This window comes from Orcinus orca, chromosome 1 (assembly GCF_937001465.1).
Source record: "Orcinus orca chromosome 1, mOrcOrc1.1, whole genome shotgun sequence".
Classification (NCBI taxonomy): Eukaryota; Metazoa; Chordata; class Mammalia; order Artiodactyla; family Delphinidae; genus Orcinus; species Orcinus orca.
The window spans coordinates 133,935,444-133,953,898 of NC_064559.1; the positions used below are offsets into that span (position 1 = coordinate 133,935,444).

Genomic DNA, 18,455 nt, shown 5'->3' on the forward strand with positions numbered 1-18,455 from the left:
GAATGAGTCTGGGTGGTTTTCCTGAGGTCTCCCATGCCAAGGACAAGTTAAAGCAACACATTACTGTTTATGAGTCTCATTATGCAAGGCCAAGTTTGCTCTGGGCATTGTCAGTCTGCCCACACTTGGCTTCTCCTTGCAGCCTTTGGTTTTCTTCAAGACCAACCAGATGGTAGTTTTTTCTTTTTACAAGGATTTGAAAACAGAGAGGAAGGTCTCAGACAGCCTCTGTAAGATTATCCAGGCTTGGAAAGTAACTGAGGATAGGCTTAAATTCCTTCCTGTTTCCCACTGCCTGAAGGATAAACCAAAGAGCTCTCTGGTGTTGGTGGCATATCCAAGGCACCCTCAAGCTGATCTATCCATCCTCACTTCCCATGCATTTCAATGGCTCTTGATCCTTCCCTGCCCCTAAGACCTCCAATGACAACATGGGCCTCTCAGGCCTCTGTGCCCGCTCAAAAAATCTCTTTCCCCACAGTGCTATCAATTCTTCCTGGGCGTCACCTGCATCAGGACTCGGCTCAGGTTCACCTCCTGAAACCCTTCCTGTCATCAGGTGAGTCTGACTGCATCCTCCCTGTGCCCATGTGTAGTGTGAATGGACATCTAGGTGAGCTCTTGGAACACACTGTAGCTATTGGAGACACGGCTGTCATTTCCTACTACATTATGAACTATTTAAACACAGGAATCATATTCATTTTTGAACTTTCAGCATCTAGAACAGTGTCTGGCACCTGGAATGTGCTCAGAAAATGCTGGTTGGTGGAGAAAGCGCCTGTGTTTCCAGCGTAGTACAGTTGGTCCTGTGGATACAGAGGGCTGACTGTTCTACACTATTTTATATAAGGGACTTGAGCGTCCATGGATTTTGGTAACTGCACAGGAGTCCTGGAGCTGTGATAGGAAAATCAAAATGGCACCAGTGTTGCTAAGAGAACTCTCTAAATGGAGCTGGGAGGCCACTAAGGAAGTGTGACTTGTACACATCTCGCCCGCATAGAATCTGAACTTTTGACCACTTATTGTCTTAAATGCAGGCACCCAGAACAACTGCCAGAAACTCACGATGCTTACCCGACCCTTACCTTAAAACAACTGGTGACAGCCTAGCCTTAAGGACAAATATTTCTTTTCTTTTGTCAGAGTACAGCCTCATGGCTTTTGCCTTTATAAGCCCCTGACTCTTTCTTTTCCCTGGAACACTTTTTTGGCTTTACCTGAATCTGTCTCCCAAAATGCAATTTTTCAGACCCCAAATCAACATTTTTCCTATTTGTAGCCTTCTGGGCTTTTTTGGTCCACAGAACCAGTCCCCTACAGATATCTAGGGACGACTTAACTGCATTTACACGTCTGCTACACCACTCATCATGCTGCCCAATGGTAACTGCTTACCTGTGGCTCTTCCTGGGATGCTTCAGCTCCTTGAGGGCAAAGATAATGCCTTTGAGACGATGCCTAGCACATTCTAGGTACTAAATAAGTGTTGACTTTAGGAAAATGTGCAGTATTGTAGGCTACTTTTTACATTATCCAGAGCTCAGTACATAGTCATAATAACACCAGCAAATTTCTTGAGTGCAAGCATTGAGCTAAGCACGTCTTACACATTACACAACTAATCATCACAACAGCCTTTAAGATGGGTACCCCTCCCCCACCACCCTCCATTGTATGATGAGGAGACTATGACTCAAGGAACTAAGTGATTTGCTCTAATATACACATCCGGACAGTGGCAGAGATGAGATGTAAACTCTGGTTTGAATTCAGATGCTATGAGGCAGCCAGCATTTGGGCTCTAGCCCTTCCTCTCCATATCTCCAGTTACCTTTCAGCACCTGAACTTCCAAGAAAAGGGAACAAGCCTTCCTTCCCGAATTCTACCCACTTCTCCTCACAGCCCCCACTAACTGCTCTCCATATAGCTAACCAGCCACTTGGTTGATTGCATTATTACTACATTGTCATTCCATTTTACTTTCTGGCTATCAAACTTTAGGTTGTATCATAGAGACGTTGAAAATAGCTATGACTTGTGGCTGAGGGTGCAAGAATGGAATACTATGCAGCCATAAAAAGGAATGAAATAATGCCATTTGCAGCAACATGGTTGGACCTAGAGATTATCACACTAAGTGAAGTAAGTCAGCCAGAGAAAGACAAATACCATATGATATCACTTATATGTGGAATCTAAAATATGACACAAATGAACATATTTACAAAACAGAAACAGGCTCGCAGATATAAAGAACAGACTTGTGGTTGCCAAGGGGGAGGGGGAGTTGGGGAGGGATGAATTGGGAGTCTGGGATGAGCAGATGCAAATTACTATATACAGAATGGATAAACAACAAGGTCCTACCGTACAGCACAGGGAACTATAGTCAATATCTTGTGATAAACCATCCTGTGATGAAAGAACATGAAAAAGAATGTATATATATGCATAACTGAATCACTTTGCTGTATAGCAGAAATTAACAAAACATTATAAATCAGCTATACTTCAATAAAATAAAGAAAAAGAAGAAATTTACAACTAGTAAGGACAGACTTGGTACCAGCATTAGGATATATAACATCTTAGTACTTCCTGAGAAGCGCCAAAATATGGATATCTTTAACATACGCAGAGGCCAGAGAGTTTACATTAACTTTCCCAAAGTCATACATCAGGTAAATGGTGAGTGAGGATTTGAATTCACGTTGGATTCCAGGGCCTGTATTGGAAATGCAGGTCAGGCCTAGATTGTGGTAGATCTTGAAAGGAAGTCTAAGACTGTATTAAGAAGACAGCGAGAAGGTTTTTGAACAGAGGAGCAATAAGATCAGAGCTACACTTTGGAAAACTAGTCTAGTAATGGAGAAAAGAAAGTGAGGGTGGAGGGACCAGAGGTCTGTGGGGAGACCGTTTAGGAGGCTGTTGCCACCACTAGTTATGCTTAGATGAGCTTTGCTCTCAGACACATTAAGGTGTGTCTTGAGATGACAGGACAAGTGGAAATGCCCAGAAGCTAGCTGGAGGTGAGAGGCAGAAGAGAAGTGGTAATCAGAGGCGGAGATCTGGGAGTGGCTACAGAAAGGCTGCAGACAAAGCCCTGAAAGTGAATGAGGTCACTCGTGGCTGGGCTAAGAAGGAAGGGGGCCAGAGGAGTGAGGATTAAGCTTGGAGATTTGGCATTTTCAGAGCGAAGGAGAAAGGCAGGATATTTTGAAGACAGGAGGAACAGTCAGAGAGGTGCAGCTCAGAGCAACGACTTGTAACAAACTGGCTGATAAGACAACTTAACAGACATGAGAACTCCTCTTACGGGATGGAAGTGTGTTGAGAAAAACTGTGATAAGCTGCCAGGGTGACAGGGGTGAGAGCGAGGATGTAGATAGCGGGAGAACGTTAAACTACCCGGTGCTGGAAGTGAGGAACTTGAGATTAGGGCTGTGGTGGAGCAAAGACCAGAGGGCTGGGGAGAGGGAACGATGGGTGTGGGGAGGGGGGAGGGGGAGGGGTGATAAGGGAGGTAGAGGGGATGGCCAAATCTCTTCGTAGACCGGCTGAAGGGCTGTTACAAAATTAGGGCCCTAAAGTGGCTTTCATGAATGCTCTGCATCTCTCCAAACCTTCGTTAAAATCTGAAATGCACCAAAGCCTGGTGTGTGCACTGGGGGAAATAAAGGAAAGTGCAGATTGTCTTTCAGGGATAGAACAGGGATCAAACAGGGGGAACAGTGAGTATGAGTGGAAGACATTCTATAGAAACAGAGGTTCAGAGCCAGTGGCCTGAATCCATAACCATACCAGAAATTTGTGAACTTTGGGGAGGACACTGGACTTCCAAAGGGCATGGAATGGGGGAATAGCCAATTTCATCTAAATCTTGAGACATTCAGACTCCAGCTGACACCTGTGGTACAACCTTATGGTGGAAGACATGCCCTTCAATAGTTATTCCTTCTGAATGAACTAAATATGCTGGTGGATTTTAGAGAGTGAACATGAGCGAGGAGAGCCCTCAGGGAACTGGTTTGGAGATTAAGTAGGATGCAGGGAGAACACAGATCTTAAGGCAGCATTACATAGACAGCTCACATCAGCTGTAGCAGGCAGGCTGCCCAGCTGTGAGTCATTAGTTTAAATTGTCTGCTGGAGAACATCTCTGGGACTTTTCTGGTCCATTTGCTCATGAGTAATTGTTTCCTAGAAAACTTTTCCAGCCCCCAAATGTTCTTCCTGAGCTAGAAGGATAGGACCTAACAGATAAGGCTGCTGCAAGCAAGGGGTCAGAGGCTTCAGAGATCTGTTCTTGCTGCCTGTCCTGCAGTCACTGTGAGGGTTTGTCAGGAAGGGAGCTAGGGAAGGAGATAGCTTCTGTGCCTGGAAAAAACGGAAGCTGAGGAACTTGGCTAAGGGACCACGCAGGGCTCTGCACTTTTCCCCACAGACACTGATAAGACTTTTCCTCTTATTAATCTGTGTAAGTAACAGACCCAGGGTGTATGCCTGTTTGTGTCCACATGCATCCCTGAGCAACTGAGGAAATTTTGGCTAACACTGGGAGAAACATATGATAATCAAATAAAATTTCTGAAAGCACCTTACTTATACCCTGTCAAAAAGTTGACGATTTTTAAGATGTGATTCAATAAAATGATATGATGGCTTTCTTCCAGTTATTTCATAATAGTTATTCTACCAGGCTCTCCCAGCTTGCCCAAAGAAATTAGGAACAAAAGGAGTGAAGAAAAGACTAGCTTTCTCAATTCTCTGGTTTTTTACAGTAATCACCAGATATGCTGAAAGATTGTATGAAGTTTGTGAGTGTACTTGGCCTTTATGGATTTTGTGTTTCTTAGCTACAATTGCTCGTGAACATCAGTTATGGAGAGGTGCTGCCCAGTGGTTGAAGAGGATGGTGTATATAGTGTGACAGATGATATTTTTCACAGGTGCCTCAACACTATCTCCGGCTCCACATATGCTTCTTACAATGTGACACGGACACTCGTCCCATTGAAAGGTGGGGGTCCGTGTCCCCTCTCCTCTGCCCTTGAACTGGACAAGATTTATGGCTATTTCAACCAATGGCAGAAGTGATATCATAAAGTGTGAGGCAGTGTACTTTCTGGCTGTTGGAATAGTCGCTTCGGAACCCTAAGCTATCATCTAAGATCTCTGACTACCCTGAAGCTGACATCCTGTGAGGAAGCCCAGGCCGTATGGAGAGGCCCATCTGAGGTTCCAGCCAACAGCGAGAATCAAATGCCAGACATGGGAGTGAAGATGTCTCCAGAAGATTCTAGCTTCCAGTCACCGAGTCTTCCCAACTGAGGTCCCAGACATCATGGAGCAGAGATAAGCTGCCTTTGCTGTGCCCTTTCCGAATTCCCTATCCACAGAATCTGGGAGTGTAATAAAATAATTGTTTCACCCTATTAAGTTTGGGGTGGTTTGTTACAAGGCAATAGTAATTGGTACAGATATGAAACCAGGAGCCCTATGTGGTCCCCAAGTCCTCCTGAGATAGAGATCTGGGAGTGGCTACTTTGTGGAAGAGTTAGAGCTTCTTGGAATACTATTTGAAAACCTCTGGACTAACCAAGGGCTCCAAATTCTGTGTTTCTAAGAAACCTGGAATTTAATAGCTTTATCAAGAAAGAGAATTGTCTCGTTCAGTGTTATGAACTGAATTGTGTCCCCCCAAAAGATGAAGTCCTAACCCCCAGTACCTGTGAATGTGAACTTATTTGGAAATAAGGTATTTGCAGACTATCGACTTAAGATGGCAGCATCAGGGTGAGCTCTGATCCAATATTCTGTATCCTTATAAAAAGGAGAAGTTTGGACACAGAGACAACACACACAGAGATAACGCCATATGAAGATGAAGGTAGAGATTGGGTGCTGCATCTATCAGCCAACGATTACCAAAGATTGCCAACAAACCATAGACTATGGAACAGATTCTCCCTCACAGCCCTCAGAAGGAACCAACCCTGCTTTCACTTTGATCTACAACTGTGAGACAATAATTTTGTTTGTTTAAGCCACCCAGTATGTGGTAGTTTGTCACGGCAGCTCTGGGAAAATAATACATTCGAGAACCAGTTTGAACAGGAGTGATAGCCCTTTATAGCTCCAAGGTCCTCAGCTAATGCAAGTTAGGCCTCTTGATTCATTCAGCAATATCTTTTCAAGGTCCATCTCATAGAAGTCACAATGGGAAGCACTTTAGAAAAATACAAAGATAAATTAAGTCTTGGTTTCCACAATCATTGGAACACCAACTCTGGAAGGAGAGATATGGTAAGTCCTAAAATAACCATAGTACAAGTGATAAGGGCCCTAGATAATGAGGCATGTAGAAAGTGTTAAGAGAAATTCTAAATAAGCCTTAAAATTCTTTTAAAAAGTCTCAGTGATCTTAGTATAAGTAGAGCCAAAATTAGATTTGGATGGACAGAGTTGAAGGTAGAAGGGGCATTTCTATGAATGTCTAACACTCAGTGGGTCCCTGGCTAATTGATTAAAGTACATAGGTAAAGTATAACTCCTTTATTGTCAGGTCTATTTAAAGCATTTATAGAGTCCTAGATACATTTTTGGATAATGATTGTTTCCTCCCTGTACACATAAGAAAAAAATGTGTATGAGTCTAAACATTTTAAAACAACCTAGAATGCAACTTCTGTCTTACAAGCATTTACTACAAGGTTTTAGAGTCAACTTTCAGGCATTTTTGATGCAAGTTCTTTTTTTTTTTTTTTTTTAGTTTTTATTGGAGTATAGTTGATTTACAATGTTGTGTTAGTTTCAAGTGTACAGCAAAGTGACTCAGTTATACATATATCCACTCTTTTATTTAGATTCTTTTCCCATATAGGTCATTACAGAATACTGAGTTGAGTTCCCTGTGCTGTACAGTAGGTTCTTATTAGTTATCTATTTTATATATAACAGTGTGTATATGTCAATCCCAATCTCCCAATTTATCCCTTCCTCCATCTATCCCCTGATGCAAGTTCTTGATCAGATTTATAATTAAAGCTCTCAATAGTCACTACTAGTGTCTTTTTAAAAAATTATTTTTGTTTTATTATATCAGTTTCTGAGTTAGGAAAAGTTATTTGAAAATAATGGTCTAGTTAGTTTTCCATACTTGAGATTTGATTGTTTTCACATTGTTGGTAGAACTGAAGGGCAACAAATCAGCCTGAAGTTTAGAAAGTGCACTGAGCATCCTTTATCAGGAGGTTCCCCGTTGACTCACACCTCTACTCCCCATACTACCCCACAAGAAACAAAAGCCTTATGTAATATAAATCAGGTATTTAATCCCTCTGACATTTTTCATATTTCCCATTTGAAACCAATTCAGTTTCTTTAAGAGGTTATCTGGACTTAAACTATTTATGTAGCTAAATGTTTTGACTGAGTAGTTTTGACTGAAGCTGAATCTCTAGTTTTCAATTTCACAAGCAGAAACTCATTTTAAACACTTCCTCACTTCTCGTAATAACCTAGAATGGAAAATAATCTTAAATTTATATATATATATATAAATTACTTTCCTGTACACATGAAGCTAACACTACAACGTAAATCAACTATACTTCAATTAAAAAAAAAGCAAAGGGGAAAAATACTAAAGTTAGGGCAGTCAACATCCTGTTTTTGTTTCTGGATGCATAAAACAACCAAACCTGTTAGCCTGCTGATACTGTTAAGGCTTAGAATGTGACTCCCAAGAAAATATGCAAGTTGCATCACCAGAGGCTAGAACCTGGGGAGAATTAAGAAGAAACCCTGAATAAATAATAAGTCCTGAATAAAGTCTTCCTTACCATTCTAACAAGTATCAGATTAATTTTTTCTTTAACACCACTTAGAGGTCATTAAGGTACATGGCCTCAGGTTTTTGTTGAGATTGGCTACATCATAAAGTATTTTTCATAGAGCAATTTAAATCATTAAGAAATATAATTTATACATACAACTCAATGGGCATAAATGGAACACATCAACTATTTCATAAACTTGTGGACATTTATTTCTCAAACTTACAATGATTGTAGCTTCACATTTTGCATTGATTTTATCTATACTTGGACTGAATCAGCCTGAGATGTTGAAAGCTGTTCAAATGTTACTTAGAGTTTTTTTTTTTTTTTTTTTGCGGTATGCGGGCCTCTCACTGTTGTGGCCTCTCCCGTTGCGGAGCACAGGCTCCGGACGCACAGGCTCAGCGGCCATGGCTCACGGGCCCAGCCGCTCCGCAGCATGTGGGATCTTCCCGGACCGGGGCACGAACCCGTGTCCCCTGCATCGGCAGGCGGACTCTCAACCACTGCGCCACCAGGGAAGCCCCTAGAGTATGATTTTAACAAACTTATTCCACATAATCTATGTGAAATTAAAATGGAATCCCAAGAACCTTGTAATTCAGATTGAAGAAATGCAGTTTTTTCCTATACCAAAATCTCTGCTGAATAGTTGATTTTTTTTTCTTAGAAGAACTATGGAGGAGATATAAAATGCAAAACTTGCATGTTGCCTCTTTGTGTCACTTTCCCCAAGATCTGTATTACATGAAACTAATAAGAATGGAACTAAATACTTTTTTAATGGTGCTGTCTAAATGTAACCTGAGTTGAAATAAAATTAATTCCACAACAAGGACCTACTGTATAGCACAGAGAATTATATTCAATATCTTGTAATAACCTATAACATAAAAGAATCTGAAAAAGAATATATCTGTATATATTTATATCTGTATATCTGAATCACTTTGCTATATACCTGAAACTATCACATTGTATATTAACTATTCTTCAATTAAAAAAATTAATTCCATAAGTGTTTAAAAAAATAAAGTCCATCTTCTAATTGTTCCCAAACTTTACAAAAGAAGAATCCCTGAATCAAAATAATCAGAATGGTCATTTCCGTTCAGATGTTTGGTAGTAAAATCTTTGTCTAATGTTGTGTTTTTTATGCAAAATCTCCAAACTCTGAAAATACTTCATCACTTATGGTATGCCTGATCACAAAAATGTTTACTTGTACCTTGCTTTGTTCAAAAATGTTTAAATATGAGATCTAAAGTATAGCCTGTATTCAAAGATTTACACACAAAAATAATGTAGCTTGTGAAGAGCTTTTCACTTTTTCCTACGTGGATATTTAGGATTACATTCAAATGTACATTCAGAAATACGCACGCCTTATGCTATGGCTATTTAAGTATCCCACTGAGTCTAAAATTGGTTTTAGTGACTACCCTCTTCATATACTTCTCCATCCAAATCAAAGTGCTTATCTTATATCTTGCTAGGCAACAATAATGAATAACTGAATCAATCTAGTTAATTTCAGTGTTTATCTCAATATTCTGTACAAATGAAAGGACTGGAAGATGGGGCAGTAGAAGGTGGCAGTGGACAAGAGACTTTTTCTTATGTGCATATTACACTGAAATCACCAGATGTCTCTAATCTGCTGCCCATCTCAGTTCTTGTCTCCATAGTTTCTCCAGAGCTCTCACATACTCCCTCCTAAGTTTCTGATACACACATTCGCAAGGCCTCTCTCACCACACTCACAATCTTTCCTCAACAGTTCTTCTCCAAAGGATTATCAGTAAAATAACTGAGTCACAAATAACTATGGAAAAATATGTAAAGTGACAATTTAGCTTCGAAATTTACCCATCACAATTTTCTTATGCATAAGTGGTACATAAAGTTTTCTTATAAAGGGCTTCCCTAAGCCTGGGGTGTATGTGTTTAACTAGGGGAGGCCTTCTGGTTGTACAGAACCATTCTGATTTCTTTAATGACAATCATTACCATAAAAGTATTTACTGAAAGCTGGGCTGGACAGCCATTGTACAATCTGATTTGGCAAATGCACAGAAACTGCACTCCAGATTACACAGCAAGGCACTAATTACCCAAATGAAACTCCAGGGGCACCTTGGGGAGATGCAGTACAGAGAATTAAGGAAGGAAATAATTAGTCACAATTGCAGAAACTAGCTAAATACAAAGTGAAAGAATGCATGCAGCCTATTTCCTGCAGAGTACAGGAAGCCTTAATAACAGAATATGCAAAAATACAAGAGAAATCCAAAAGAGAAACATGATTTCTACAAATGAATAAGAAAGGGACCAATCTCAATTTTAAATTACAAAAATGACTTTATTTTCTGTTCCTATGTACTACATAGCCAAATAACCTTAAGACATTGTATCATGAGTTTACACTGTGACAAATCAACTTTCAAGCATTTTCTTGACAGTCTTAGAGGTTTTGCCAGCATTTGACACAATCTGAACACATAAAGCGAGAGAAAACAAGCAGTAGAAGGAAAACTAAGTGACCACGTAAGGCATTGAGTTTCAACCCTAGTAAAAATGTTCATTAAACAGGCAGAATCGTATGGGAGAGGGAATGGTATTCAGCAGAAAGCAAATTTATTCCACATCCGAAACCACACATAGGGACTGTTATTTAACATGGCCGAGAAATTAAGTTGTTCGAAGTTATATACCCCTTTTTAAGGTCTTCTAAATAAAAAAAATTCCTTGGGGTGGGAGGCGACCCTCTTCCCTCACCCCAAAAGGAATTCAAGGATGTTACCTTTATCAGTGAAAGGCTCTGGGAAGATGGAGTAAGAGTGGACAGCTAGTTTGGAAGGATGGTATGTAATTGTATTAGAAGCATGTCACTGAGGCCTAAATCTGAAAAATCAATGGCACGTCTGGTCGAGACTGTCCAGGCTTTCTTACAATGTATCTGAATAGACAAGAAAAAAAGTGAGAAAATCTTACCGACCCTTGAGGCATTCCCCTCACTAATAACTGTGCTGTTTTGCTATGGAACCCTATGTACCCTGAGTTCTTGAGATCCTACCAAAAATGTGAATTGCTTGAATGGCATTATCACATTCAGGATTTATAGGAGAATGTAAATTGAATCTTACTTTAGTCTCTAAACACAAATGGAAATTGTTTTGAGGTTTATCTTATCTATTCACTACTACATATTGCTGACAGTTTTCATAAAGATGGATCATGAGTGTTCACTGTTTTAGTAAATATATCATTACTACTGATCAGGTGTTTGGTATGAAATTAGATTAGAGAGTAAAATACTCCTTAAAAAATGGACTTTTCTTAGAATTAGGAACATAAACAACAGCAAAACCCTTGGGGGAAATGATAACAAGAGATGTAAAGATTTTTTCTTCTCTTTCTTATAACAGAAATCATAAGATAGCATATTGCAGAAATGTGGACTTTCCTCATCCCAAGTAACCCAAGGAAGATTCCAGGTTGCTTAAGCCCCTCTCTATAAAGATGGCTTCAGAGGCAGATAAGGAGGCACCTCTAAATGACCAAAGTATTCACAGCAGGCTCATGTCCCAAGCCTTTCTGAAAAAGCAGTGCCTGCACACAGGATGCCATGGAAATTGTTAGAACTCATTACAATAGCTACATCGGAAACCTAAGGCAGAGAAAGTGGGTGAATGAACAATCAGAAAATTTACCAGTGTAAATAACAGGTTTCACTGTATCAAGAACATTTATATTAAAAGTGTTGTATTAAAAACAAAACAAAGTGAAAACCCAACATATAACTAGTTTTCTGAGATGTGGTCTTCTTAGGTGAGTTCCACTGGGATATACTTAGATGCTCTGTTTCAACCAGATCATCTCCGGACAACTGTCTGTTCTACACTTAACCATTAAAACTAACCAAAAAGCATACTCACTATGGGTGTCCAATAGCCATAGGATTTAAGAGTACATATGATGCTTTTATATTTACATAAGCTGTTTCTCATGAGTCTTATAGAAGTTGGAGAAATAGAGCTAGTTGTTCCTTTTTAGCAAGAGCACTTGTAAAAATACGAAAAGGATTGGGTTAATACCCCTTTTAACACTGAGTTGATTCATTAAAGAACTTTAGAAAAGTCAGCAGTTCATTTACCTGAGTTTCCCAGTTAAAGGCTAAAGAGTAATTTAATGCTTTTCACTTAAGAATGTGAACAAAAATATACAATATTAAAAAGGGTCAGGGTCAGAAAATTTAGACTCAAGATGAAGTTTGAACATTTTGAATTTTTATAAAATCTAACAGAAACATCTATGAATTTTCCTTCCTAGTTAAACCATAAAGTCATAGAACTATACTGATTTACTGGATGTTATTTAGAACTTAGGTTAGGGGTCAGCCTGTGAAATCATTAAGAAAGCGAATCAAATTCTTTTGGCATTTTGAGCAAATTGTCACAAAGACTAATTATTAGTTACTTCAGTTATGAACACATATGAGATTATGCGTTAACACCAGATAAAGATTTCAGCATAAATATGATTTTTAACCTGAATAGGTCCCTTTTAAGGGGGATACAGAAAACAACTATAAATTTTATCCAGAAAAATAGTGCACCTAGTGTTTTACCAGTAGTTATCAAAGCTCACCTTGCAACAGGGTCATGCTCAGCCATGGACAACCTTCCAGGTTTGTTTGTTTGTTTAAAACAGGTAGCGCTATGTTTCTAAATATAACACATCATTCATAATCAGGATCCTACCAACATTCTAGAATTGAATATTTTATCCTACAAGAAATATAACCATGTTACTATTTTAAACATTTTGTTTCAATTCCAGGGCAAAATAAACCAGCTATACAAAATCACCATTGTAACACTTAAACACAGAGCAGAGACAGCAAAGCATTTTGGTCTACATGATTCAATTATTAAATAAATGAAAAGCATCTCTTCCCCAAATCCTTTACCCCACGAAGTATCATAACATTTAAAACACAGTTGAGGTACATATATCTGCTGAGTAGTTCCCATAGCTGTGTTCCATGTATGACTCAAAGTAGCATTAAACAAAGTCACCAGGATCAAGGGGTAGATTTTAAAAGCAGCATCTTGAAACCCCAAACCATCTTTCTATTTTTCTTCGTTAAGTCACAAAACTTCCTTAGGTCAGACTAGGGTTCCGAAAACAGTGTGAATTTGGAGCATAAAACAAAATTCCCATGATAGGTAGCACTGGTCCTGGATTGAGGGCACAAATAGTGCTTTCATTTTCCTGTTCTATACAGCTTAATAGTCAGTGAAAACTTGTGCCCAAGACCCATACTATGTTGGATGTTTAAGTACAGAGATAAATAAAACTTGGCTAACCACCAGGCAAAAATTATTTCTATCTACTTAGCAATTTATTCACACTTAAAAAAGAAAAAAAAAAGGAACAGAACCATTTTAGATGAGATACTTTTTTTTAAGCCAAAGAGAGCAGACTTTCTGTGCTTGCATCACCAGCATTTGCAGCAAGGACAGGCTTGAGGGAGATAGATTTATATACGTACATATACGTGGATTATTTCGTGTAACAGGCAGAATTTGAACAGAGATCCCCACTTCCACACTACCCAGAGGAACCAGCGTGCCTGCCTGGAGTGCATCAGCTCTTTAGCAGAGTGCTTTAGTAGCACATTTTTTTTTCTTCCATCGGATGTATTCACATATCAAGATATCAAAGATGATTAAGTTACTAAAAAACAGGCTTCTGATTTTTAAATTTAATTACCTATTTTAATTAAAATAAATTAGCATTTCTAAGGTTGTTCACCAGTACTACATACAATATTGATATTAAACGGGAGGAACCTCTGTATTTCCTTTTCAATGATATTTTTTAAATGTTGGTAAAAATGTAAATCAGTTAAATTATAAATGACCAATTCAAGCAAGCTGACCACGGGAGATTATTGTCTTTACTCACTTACAAAATCCTTGCCTAAGGATAAATAACTGTCAGGTATGTGAAAGAACAGAATTTAGGGTTCTGTTGGAGGCAAGGGGAAATTTCGCAAATAATAGTCTATGACAATGCCCTTATGTGAGTTTACACTCCAGAGAAGTGTTTTCTATAGAATGAAATACTTGGCCAATGGAGAAGGCAGCTGGAATTAAAATAACTAGCACAGATTCCTTGGTACACATACAATGAAAACAAAAATAAGGACCCTGTACAGGTGTAAACAAGCTAAAAATGACCTTGGCAAAATATCTTCATGGATTTAAAAAACACCAAAAGCATGCAACTTAAAGTTCCCTTCCCTTCACAAGAATGAACTGAAAAACCAAAACAAACAAAACAACCAAAACAAAAAAACAGACGGAACCATCTGTTTCTGTCAGTAGAAAACAGTAATAGATACATTAGGTTCCAGGACAAATAAAACTTTAAAATATTAATATTGAAAAAATACAATTAACTTTTTATTAAAAATACATACTCCTTACTCAGTCTTTGTGTACATTTTGTTTTGTGTGAAAAAGAAGAAAATAATAAAATAGGAAAGGCATTAAGACTACCTAATTATTTATACTGTATTTGGTAGAAGCATGTTTCAGTCAAACTTTAAACAAAAATAAGTTATTCTGTTTTCATTTGCTCCCGGACATCAGAAGGCAGGGTTTCAAACAGAGCATCTTCTACAACTAAACCAGCTCGCTTCAGAGCCCGACAGTCGCCCAGTTCGGGAGGGAGAATTTCAAAGTGATTGCCTTTGACATCTAAATAGGAGAGAAATAGTAAATTTCCAATTTTTGGTGAAAGTACTGATAGGCTGTTTTTCCCAATCTTCAGAGTTTTGAGTTTCTTACAGAAATAGAGTTCATCTGGAAGGCTCTCCACTTTGTTACAAGTGATGGAAAAATACTGTAAACTTTGTAGAACTCCGATCTCAGGCGGGATAAATCTAATGTCATTGTAGGACAAGTCCAGGTATCGGATCTTGTTGCATAGGAAGAGGTGGGAAGGCAGCACCTCTATTTTATTGTGACTAAAGAAGAGGCGCTCCAGGCTGGTGAGTTTCTTTATGTGCTCTGGGATGTAGGTGATGCTGTTATGCCACAGTTTTAGCACTGTCAACTTTCTCAAGTGCTGGAAGCTAATGATCTCCTCTATAGATTTCAGATTATTTTCCTTGAGGTCCAATTCCTGGAGGCTCAGCAGGCTGAACACGGCGTGAGGAATGCGCTCCAGGTCACAGTGGACCAGCTCCAGCTCTGTCAGGTTGGTCATCTTCTTCAGATTGTTAAGCATCACCAGCTTGGTGCCATCGTTGTGTATGCACATCTTCTGGAGATGGCTGGAAACATCAACCACTGCCTGTGGGATTTTGGAAACATTGCTTTTGATAGAGAGAATTTTAAGGCTTTTGAGATCCCGCAGAGACTCAAGGGTGATATTTTTGGAAATATCGTGACTTAGAGAGCCAACCAGGTAGAGCTCCTCCAGGTTCCGGAGGCCATACATCCAGGGGGGCAGCTCCCTCATATCATCAAACTTGACGCTCAAGACCTTGAGGTTCTCCTTCAGGAAGGAGAGCGCCGCGCTGTGGATTTTGACCGAGCACTGGTGCAGAGAGAGCTCCTGGAGATTGTCTAGCTGTGCGATGGTGGCTGGTATCATGACATTCTTAATGATTTCAAGTTTTAGAGACTGCAACTCCGTGATTTCAAAAACAGTGTCTGGAAGGCCAGAGAGCATGATGAGAGGCAATTCCAGGCGGTTATGGGCATTCGTCTGCAGCTTCTGCCTCAGTTTATCCGGAGTCCACTCGTTGTTTAAGTTCAGCTGCTTTAATTTGTTTTCACTCACTTCAGATAGGAACACTGCAAATCTCTTGGAATACAGAGGGTCGTACTGATCTATCATATGAAGCATAAAAGCAAAGTCATTTTTCACGTCTGGAATATCATCAATTCCAGTTTCCTGCCGGACGTACTCAAAAGAGTACTCCCTCAGAGAACGGTAGAACAGCCAGTATAAGGTATAAAGGCACGTCAATCCGTAGATACTTACAAAGCACAAGTAGCAAAAGGAGAGTTTCGAGAACAAGTGTGCCATGGTGTGATTGCAGGAAAAGTTCTTATATCCAGTCATGTCCTGAATGTCAACATTGCAGTCCACTGTAAATTGGACTTTGGAAACCAGGGCGCTATTATATGCAATGATGATTAGGAATTTTATAACCTTAAGTACAGTCTGACGAACATACATGGCGTATAATATATCACCTTCTTCTACGTGCAGCCTGAACTTCTTCACCTTCTCAAATAAAGCCTTCGCTTGCTCACCCTCCTTCTTATCTAGAGCCCCTGCAGTGGATTTGTCAACCACAAACTTCTCAGGAATTGACTTTAAAGACTGAGAGTTGACCAGGCCGCCTTCCGGACCAGACGGGGTGGCGTTGGACCTGCTCACGTTCTTCCTGTTGTCCTTTTCTTCTGAGTCCTCCCCAGACACTTCAGATAAAGCCCGTGTGGTCCAGGGAGAGTCAAAACACTTCCCCAGGATCGAGATGAAATGTTCTATTTTGGAGCTGGAACCGGGGAATTTGAACCAAAAGTTGCTACAGAGCATGAAGACCAGGGTATGGATGAGGACAAGGTAAGGGAAATACTTGGCGTACCAGTGGAGGGCTCGCTCATAGCACATCTGGTTAATGAAGCTGTACTGCTGAAGGTCCAAATCTGTCTTCAGTCCTTTCATTTCCACAGTGACTGGGTTAGTGGGAGACGGTTTCGGTGGAGGCAGTGGGGTGGTACTGGCCACTGCTTGAGAGACATTCGAAACGGAAGACTGGTTCTGAGAAGCCTGCACTCTTTTTGGAAGGCAGATTATCTTGTCTTGCATGACCTGAAACAAAGAAAGAATATTTTCAAATTATATTACTCAAAGAGCTTTCATAATGTCATTAGTGCGAAGAAAGCAGCAATACCATCCAATAAATGTCCATTTCCTTTGCCTGGAGAATACAATGTTCAATTCCAGCACCGAGATTTTTATTCTTAGCCCACATGTTGGAAAAATGAATTGTATCGATATATCTTTGTTCACCATGTCTAACTCAGGACACAAAACGCAGCAGTTTTTTAGGACACAGAACGATTCAAAACAAAATAAATAGTTAAAGAACATTCATGTATTTAAAAAAATTTGCATTTCTTCTCTCACTGAAGCCTGGGAGAATCAGTCATTGGTCTGGGAAATACATCTTCTTATCAGACTCAGTCTTGAATTGGATGGCTCCCAAGACTGATATTAGTTTCTGTACGAGAAGCATTAAAAGGAGGAAATACGGGAGAAATTCCCGTCTTTATTGTTTCCTCTTTTCTTTCTATCCATATCTTAGACATGCATAGATGAACGTGAATGGCTTTAATAAAATGGGAATTTACTAAGCTTTTGTAAAAACTATTTCTTCAGAGAGAGATGAAAAAACACAGAAATGTTCGATAGTAAAATAGTTATGTCTAAACTTGCTGCTTTTCACACAAAATATTACATCAACTTCTATCCCTCTACCAATGCTTCAATTTGTTGAAAAGAATATTAAGCCCTAAGAATGTCCAGTAGTCTCATAAGATTGCAGTTTGGGTAAGAGAGAACACATTCTTTCTGAAGATGAGGGAGGATGAGGCAAAATACTCCTTGAATCAACCTGGAGGAATCATCCCCAGGAAGAAGTACACGTAAGTGGAATCATCTGGACAATAAGCAAACAGTTCAGAGAAAGAATAATAACCAAGAAATTGATGGTAATAACATGGAACTGATAATGCAGGGGAAGTCTATTTGTACCTTATTAGGTCAAATGGCTGAAAATCCATAGAGTATCATGATTTTGCAACAGCAAAGCTCTTTATGTTGATTCTAGAAGTAGAAACTGACTCTATTACAAAGTAGACTGCTATGGCATAAGAATATGACCATAACCTGGTGACATGGGAGATATAGCCCCATAGAGAAAAGTATTTACAAGGTTTGACAATGCAGTGGAGCACCCAACCCTTAGTTGAGTGTCTGATACATAGGAGACCATCAGTATTTGCTGAGAAAGTGAATGAATCTAGAACTGACACTAGTCCTTCCAATTCAGAGTTGCATAGGTCTGGGTGTAGATCACACGTCTCCTAGGGATGAAGATAAGGATGGTGATTATAGTGATGACAGCAACAAACTTTCTGTTGTATTTAATATGCAATCCTGTTCCAATAATGTCATGGGTATTAATTATTTTAATTGTCACCTTCACCTGATAAGGCAGGCACTCCTTTTATCCCAATTTCACAGATGAGGAGACCAAGCCACAGAAAGGTTAAGTAACTCGCTTAATGTTATCAAGCCCAGGCCACCTGGACCCAGAGCCCACATTCTTATTTTATTTTATTGAATTTCTAGGATTAAACCAAAAAGATCTCAATTTGACTTTATCCTAAGTAACAAATTACCTTATATAAATTATACATATTTTAGGGAAAAGCTTATCTCTCCCCATATCCTATGCAGATAACAATGAAAGAATGAGGTTAGGGGAAGAGAGGAAGTTTCATTTATAAAGA

The 18,455-nt window shown here is 39.4% G+C and overlaps 1 protein-coding gene and 1 long non-coding RNA gene across 2 annotated transcripts in view; one reads left to right on the top strand and one right to left on the bottom strand.

Moving 5' to 3' along the window:
* Positions 1 to 9,027, top strand: part of LOC117202292 (uncharacterized) — a 52,638-nt gene extending 43,611 nt beyond the window's left edge. Inside the window, exon 5 of the long non-coding RNA XR_007479075.1 lies at positions 4,957 to 9,027. This is a non-coding gene — a long non-coding RNA (uncharacterized LOC117202292). The remainder of the gene's footprint in view (positions 1 to 4,956) is intronic.
* A 1,162-nt stretch (positions 9,028 to 10,189) lies between these two features.
* LRRC8C (leucine rich repeat containing 8 VRAC subunit C) overlaps positions 10,190 to 18,455 on the bottom strand; it is a 90,904-nt gene continuing 82,638 nt past the window's right edge. Inside the window, exon 3 of the mRNA XM_004263004.3 lies at positions 10,190 to 16,749. Coding sequence (XP_004263052.1) covers positions 14,479 to 16,749 — 2,271 coding nt within the window. The 3' untranslated portion in view covers positions 10,190 to 14,478. The remainder of the gene's footprint in view (positions 16,750 to 18,455) is intronic.